Source organism: Panicum virgatum, chromosome 2K (assembly GCF_016808335.1).
Source record: "Panicum virgatum strain AP13 chromosome 2K, P.virgatum_v5, whole genome shotgun sequence".
In the NCBI taxonomy this organism is placed as follows: Eukaryota; Viridiplantae; Streptophyta; class Magnoliopsida; order Poales; family Poaceae; genus Panicum; species Panicum virgatum.
The window spans coordinates 3,299,545-3,307,311 of NC_053137.1; the positions used below are offsets into that span (position 1 = coordinate 3,299,545).

The 7,767-nt window shown below is 47.9% G+C and overlaps 1 protein-coding gene across 1 annotated transcript; it reads left to right on the top strand.

The window, feature by feature from the left end:
- Positions 1-5,152: 5,152 nt before the first annotated feature.
- Positions 5,153-6,979, top strand: LOC120661300 (the record flags this gene model as incomplete). Its single annotated transcript, XM_039940116.1, has 2 exons — positions 5,153-6,160; positions 6,563-6,979. Coding segments are annotated over exons 1-2 (1,425 nt in total), but the record flags the coding sequence as incomplete, so codon positions are not given.
- Between the last annotated feature and the right edge of the window lie 788 nt (positions 6,980-7,767).

A 7,767-nucleotide genomic window follows, 5' to 3' on the forward strand; every position in this document is an offset into this window, starting at 1 on the left:
CCACGCGTAAGTGTGACACTTCCTTTATTTATTTGATGCACCTAGATTGTCAAGTATTATACATGCCTATTGTTTAATATTATTTTGTACTTTTTGTTATCAGTTACAAAATGCAGGGGCCCGTAAAATGTTTAATGAATTGATGCGGAGGATGCAGCCATGGATAGATGCTTGGGGGCAAGCGCTGCAGGACCTCATGGATGAGCAGGCTCCTTACGATGGTGCTTCGTACCACACGTACCTCCAATGGTACACTCCTCGTACTCGCACCCGGCTCGTCCGCATTAGCCAGCGGCAAGATGAAGGTGTTTTCATTCCTCCGCAGTCTCTACTTTACCCTGCACACGCTGGCCAAGCGCTTCACCAGGCGGTACGTACTACTTCATTGATTTAACTTATGGTGTATGTGCAAGTTCTAATAATTTTCTACCATATTTAATTGTTATACAATCTGTACAGGCTGACATAGGCATGGATATAGCGGAAGATGCATCGTCAGCTATATCCATGCTTCGTGGCCGAGACACAAGCGGGAGGTACGACGATGTTGTCAACATGTTTACCCGCATAGCACAGAAGGCGAAGCGTCTTGTTCGAGTCGCCACATGCCGCCGAATGGACGATGTCGTCATGGACCGTTCCACCTCATGTATGAGGGACAGGCCACCTCGACCTACTACGACCCCGACAAGTAGAGGCACGTCGGTCCAGCTGCCACGTACTCCTGTTGCAGACACAGCGGGTCCGTCGGAGTATCATCATGCAACCATGTCTACCCCGACACAGCCTTTCCTGTCCGGACTGGGTTCTATGGGCTTCCCCCAACCAAATTTTGATGGGATTAACAGCTCCGTAACACCAGGTGCTTACTTCTCATTTTTTGTGTTGTCTATATTCTGTTTTTAATTACTAAGCATCTACTAATTCTTTGCGTTCTATGAATTATGATATATGCAGTTGCACCACAGTTTGAGGACAGGCATGCTGGTTCTGGGTCTTCTTACTCGACCTCAGAAGGGTTTGCTGGTACGCCTGTTCTGAGAGAAAAATCGCACAAGATTTTCTCTATGTGGAAAATAAAAATGCGGGCGTGCCAGTGTATATAAAAATACACAAAAGAAACAAAAGGTAGGGAACACAAGCTTTATTTATATTTTATAAAATACAAATATCAGTTCCCATACATATGCCTGCGCTCCATAGCCTGCCACCGTTGGGTAGATCTGACTTGGGCGGTGTGGTGTTCTGGTTCCTAGGGCCTCGAGAAGCTCCTGGTTAATTACCTCCGCAAGACTAGCTTGCTGGAGGACCTCCGATTAAGCTGCTGTGGTGATAATCTTCAGTTTTCGCTTCACGTTCTCCATGCATGATGATGGTGGTGGTGTAGATGTGGGCGTCGGCGTCGTCCATGGCCTCGTCAGTGTCCATGAGCCGGTGTAGCACAGCTGGAACATCAGCGGCGCCCGCCCGTGTCGTTCGGCCTCGTCGGTCTTGAACGACGGAGTAGTCGTAGTAGGGGTATGTTGGCGATGCGTGGTCGCGCGAGCTAGACAAGTCATTGTCGCAGCAGCTTGTCGTGGTCGATTTGATCGTTGCAAGCATTGTAGATTAGCATAGAAATCCCATCCGCCGGAAACTTCAGAATCATCTAACTGACTTGTTAGCTTGTGGTAGTGCATGCGCACGTACGTGCATGCAGAGTGCCCCCACGTACTTGCACTTCATGTTGAAGTAGATGGGCCTCCAAACACTGCCTAGCGCCTCTGGCTGCTGATGCCAGGGAAGTGGCCATCGATGATGAGGGGTGCCGCCGCTCTGCCGGCGGCCGAGCCAAAGTAGTCGTCGACGATGAGGGGGTCGCCGCTCCGCTGGCGGGCGAGTCGAAGTGACCGTCGATGCTGAGGGGTCACCGCCGCTTCGCTGGCGGGCGAGCCGAAGTGTCTGTTGATGATGAGCAGGCGAACGTCGACCATGAGCCGGAGGCACCACGCTGCTGCCTTTCCCATTCGCGTTGATGGAGTCCTGACGGTCGGCTTGATAGCAGATGACGGATGCCGGCCGCTCGCCGGCTCCTTCGCCGCGTGCTTGATGGAGAGGAACCCCGGCCGAGAAGGGCCACCAGCAGTCTGGGCGTCGATGGGCGAAGAAGTCCCACGGGAAGACCGTCCGCAGAGAGCTTCATCCTCTTGTAGTGATAAGGCATCTGTACGTAGATGCACTTGTTCTTGTGTGCTCCCCGTGGTGGCGCACGTACATCTTCGCGCATGCGACTATAGCTTGCTAGCTTCTTGATAACAACACACGTGCACCTATGGCAATGCATGCTCAAGCGCCTAGTTGAAGATCGGCTCTTCGGCTCCGCGGCATTAGCGGCAGCCCGCCGCCGGCATCGCTTGCTGCCTTGACGTCGCTTCTCACCCTGGCGTCTTCGCGGTGTCGCCGTCATCATCGGCTCGGTGCCGGGCTTGAACGTACAGTCCCGGCCTCGCCGCCGGCTGCGCTCAACTCGCCTCCGAAGATGAACAGAGGTGCCATAGCCTTCTCCTCATCACTCGACTCGTTCCTCGGCCTCTGCTCGGCGCCAGGGCAATTGCCGACTCCCGGCCCCTTGCCGATGGTGGATGGCGAGTGTGAGGAAGATGAGAGGATGAGGGCCGCCGCCGGCTTGGTGCAGACGTGGATGAGGCAGATGAAGACGACAAGGGCGAGGCTGCCGCCGGCGCGGCACAGGCGTGACCTTTCCGGATCCTCCTCCTGCCTCTGTTCTCCTTGCGTGCAACTTGGCCCTTGCCCGGCGCCGACGAGATCGTTGACTCCTAGCTCCTTGTTGACGATGGCCGACGAGCTCGAATTCGCTGAGGATGAAGGCTGCCGCCTCGGCATGGTGCCGACTTGGACGATGCAGATCCGCAGACGAAGGTGCAGGTGCGACCTCCTTGTAGATGGATTCTTGATCCATGGAGTAGATGGATTTGATCCACGGCAATCTCGTCTAGGTGCAAGCAGCAGGGCGGCGCTACTCCGGCCGGTTGGCTGCCAAGCCGGCCACGACGAGCAGATCGATGGGGTCCTAATGGCCGGACTCCCGCTCCTTCGTGAGAACTTGGCCTCGGGCGCCGGCGGCGGCTTGGACGATGGTGGATGCGCAGAGGATGAGCATGTCTCCCCTGGCTTCTCCATGCGCCGGCCACTACTACAAAACAGGCCTTTGTTCCTGGCCATTTGTCCCGGCAGCCTTTGGGCCCGGGACAATAGGTGGCTTTTGTCCCGAGTCCAACGGCTAGCCGGGCCAGCGGGGGGGACGGGGGCCTTTTGTCCCGGTTGGAGACACCAACCGGGACAAAATGGGAGCCTTTTGTCCCGGTTGGTGGTTCCAACCGGGACAAAAGGCCCGCGTAGCCTTTTGTCCCGGTTGGAACCACCAACCGGGACAAAAGTCCCCCCTTTTGTCCCGGTTCGTGCCTCCAACCGGGACAAAAGGCCTTGCGCCCCTTATCCCCTTCCCTCTCCCCCCGCCCGAGCCATTCAGCTCACTTGTTTTCTCTGTTCTTGGCTCGGGATAGAGGAGTTTTGCTCATTTCTTCACCACATTTGTGAAGATCTTTGATTCCCCGTCCATCCATCTGCTCTAAAGGTTTGGGGCTTGTTTTTCTCTTCTTCCTTGGCTTGTATAGCTCATTTCATACTTTAGAAATAGAGAAAATGTGTAGCTAGCTCATTTCTTGGACATTATTTTGCTAGCTAGATTGCATATGTAGGCGTAATTTTCTTTTAGATTTAGATGAGTATATGGATAGTAGAAATTTTTAGAATGAGTGTAGATACTTCATGTGATGTACTTGTATATATGACCATATTGTGGATAGTTGATTTTTTTATTCGTGAATGAATTAATGAAATGAGTATATTATAGAATTTTTTGTATTATGAATGGATTATTTTGACACTCTAGTGATGTATTTAATCAGGCTCACATTGAAACCATCTAGAAGCTAAAAAATCTTTATTTCGAAACAAGTATACGTCGTTAATCTCCATCCAACGGTGATGGCACTACCTTTCAGGGATACACGATGCGCTATAAGGACGTCGCAAATCGGTTGGTCGCATCACCAGCACTTCCGATTGATAAGAAGACAGCATTTGACGCAGTCAGCATGCCGTTGTTGTACTGAGAGCATATGAACGAGCATGCTGCCTGTGCCAAGTGCTGTGCCTATTAATCGTAAATGTTGGTGCTGCGACTAGCCGATTGGTGACATCCTTGTACCGCACCGTGTCCCCCCGAAAGGCAGTGTCATCACCGCAGGGTTGAGGTTACTGACATATACATTTTCAGAAATAAAGGTTTATTTTTCTTCTAGAGGGTTTCTAGATATTGAAAAGAGTGTACTCCTGGAACTGAAGGGTGTCAAAGTAATTAGAAGTTATAGAGATTTCTTTCAATTAATTAGAGATTTCTTGAGGATTAATGATACATTTCGTCTTTTTTTATATAATTTCATTGTTATTTGCAAGAGTTATTAATCTGATCATTGTAATTGTAATAGTAAATAATTTTTGCTTTGTAATGGTAAGAATTTATAATTTTGTGGAAAATAAAGGTATTTTTCAGTAAAATATGGCTTCAACAGCTGGAGGGAGTGGCGCCGGTGGGGGTGATCGTTGTCCTTCTGGAGAGAAGGGCACAACTCGAGTAGGTCGTCGGTCCAAAAAACCTAGTGCTTTTCATAGGGCAGCGCTCCGTTATTTGGAAAAAGAATATAGAGAATGCATGGCAAGGGGCGAGGAACCTCCGTTTGATCTTGAGGATTTATTGCGGCGTTACGGTTCGTCACCACCAAACTCGGAGGTTTCAGCTCCGCCATCTTATTCTGCGCCAGCAAGAAATCCGTTAGAACATTCTGCGTTCCAACGCAAGGACGGTTGAAAACCTATGTGTTGTTGACCGAATTTTTAAATTTCATGTATAGTACTCCTTTGTTAAGTTCTGTAATGGATTAAGTACCCCTTTTAATTAATCAAGATGTATGATAGATATTGCATATCTTTTAATTATTCATGTTATGTTACATTTAGTTTAATTTAGGTTTGATATATTTTATTTATTCGATACGTGTAAAGAATTCAAATCGATTTATTTAAAATGCAGATGGACCGGCAATGGATGTACAATGCTGACCGACGTTCGAAAGAATTCATTGATGGCCTGCATTATTTTTTGTCTGTGGCTGAGGCAAACAAGCAGAATGGTTTTATGTGCTGCCCGTGTGTTCATTGCAACAATAACAAGGATTACTCATCTTCAAGAATCCTACACAGCCACATTTTCGCAAATGGTTTCATGAAAAAGTATGTTTGTTGGACGAAGCACGGAGAACAGGGGGTTACCATGGAAGACAATGAAGAAGAAGATTTTGACGACCACTTTCCCGGGAATGCTGGAATCGGTGCATTCGATGACGATATTCCCATGGAAGAGCCCGAAGTAGATGTAGCAGAAAATGATCCCAGCGACGATCTGGGGCAAGTATTGCACAATGTGCAGGCAGACTGTGAGAGTGAAACGGAGAGGTTGAAGTTCCAGAAGTTGTTAGAGGACCACCATAAGTTGTTGTACCCAGATTGTCAAAATGGATTTAAGAAACTTGGCACCACCTTGGAGTTGCTGCAATGGAAGGCGACAAATGGTGTATCCGACAAGGGATTTGGTGAATTACTCAAACTTGTTAAAAAAATGCTTCCTAAGGACAATGAATTGCCTGCCACAACGTATGAAGCCAAACAACTTGTTTGCCCTTTGGGACTGGAAGTGCAAAAGATACATGCATGCCCCAACGACTGCATCCTCTACCGAGGCGAGTACGAGAATTTGGATGCATGTCCCGTATGCAGTGCATTGCGTTACAAGATTAGAAAAGATGATCCTGGAGATGTCGAGGGAGAGCCTCCCCGGAAGAGAGTTCCTGCGAAGGTCATGTGGTATTTGCCTATAATACCACGTTTGAAGCGTCTGTTTAGAAATAAAGATAATGCTAAGTTGATGCGATGGCACAAAGAGGAACGCAAGAAAGACTCGATGTTGAGACACCCCGCTGATGGGTCGCAGTGGAGAAAAATAGATAGAACGTACCCTAAATTTGATTTGGATGCGAGAAACATAAGGTTCGGTTTGAGTACGGATGGCATGAATCCTTTTGGTGAGATGAGCAGTGGTCATAGCACTTGGCCTGTGACTCTTTGTCTGTACAATCTTCCACCATGGCTCTGCATGAAACGAAAGTTCATCATGATGCCAGTGCTTATCCCGGGTCCAAAGCAGCCCGGAAATGACATTGATGTGTACCTAAGACCATTGGTCGAAGAACTCTTATTGCTCTGGGGCGATGAAGGTGTACGGATGTGGGATGAATACAAACAGGAAAACTTCAACCTACGAGCATTGCTGTTCGTAACGATCAATGACTGGCCTGCTCTTAGTAACTTGTCAGGACATTCGAACAAGGGATACAAAGCATGCACACACTGTTTAGATGATACCGATAATATATGGTTGACTCACTGTAAGAAGGTTGTATACATGGGTCATCGTCGGTTTCTTCCCATCAGGCATGCGGTACGAAAGAAGGGCAAGCATTTCAAAGGCCAAGCGGACCACCGAACAAAACCGATGCACCGTAGTGGTAAAGACGTCTTCAACATGGTAAAAGATCTAGAAGTTGTTTTTGGAAAGGGATCTGGTAGCCAACCTGTTCCGAACGAAAATGGAATGGCGCCCATGTGGAAGAAGAAATCTATATTTTGGGAGCTACCATATTGGGAAGTCTTAGATGTTCGTCATGCAATTGATGTGATGCACCTCACGAAGAATTTTTGCGTCAACCTGATAGCATTCTTGGGAGTGTACGGAAAGACAAAAGATACAGTAGAAGCACGTCAAGAATTGCAACGTATGGAAGAACGAGATGCCTTACATCCACAACAGCGAGATAATGGACGACAATACTTAAGTCCTGCCAGCTATACTCTTAGCAAGGAAGAGAAAGAAACCATGTTTGACTGCTTGAGCAGTATAAAGGTTCCATCTGGATACTCATCCAATATAAAAGGAATCTTAAATTTGGCAGAGAAGAAATTTACAAATCTCAAGTCCCATGACTGCCATGTGCTTATGACCGAACTTCTTCCGGTTGTGCTGCGGGGGATTCTGCCTGATAACGTCCGGTTAACCATCGTGAAGATATGTGCCTTCCTCAACGCAGTTTCTCAGAAGATAATTGACCCGGAGAATTTGATAAAGCTGCAAAACGATGTGGTGCAATGTCTTGTTGGCTTTGAGCTGATATTTCCACCATCTTTCTTCAACATCATGACACATCTTCTAGTGCACCTTGTCAAAGAGATTGATATTCTCGGACCAGTATTTCTACACAACATGTTCCCATTCGAAAGGTTCATGGGGGTACTCAAGAAATGTGTTCGTAATAGAGCTCGTCCAGAAGGAAGCATCGCCAGTGCCTACGGAACTGAGGAGGTCATTGACTTTTGTGTTGACTTTATTGATGACCTTAAACTGATTGGAGTCCCTGAATCGCGATATGAGGGGAGACTATCTGGAAAGGGTACATTAGGAAAGAAATCTTATGTCTGCACAGATGATTTCTCATTCAAGAAAGCGCATTATACGGTTCTTCAACAATCATCCTTGGTTGACCCATATATCGAGGAACACAAGAAAATTCTGCTCTCCAATTTCCCGGAAAAGTC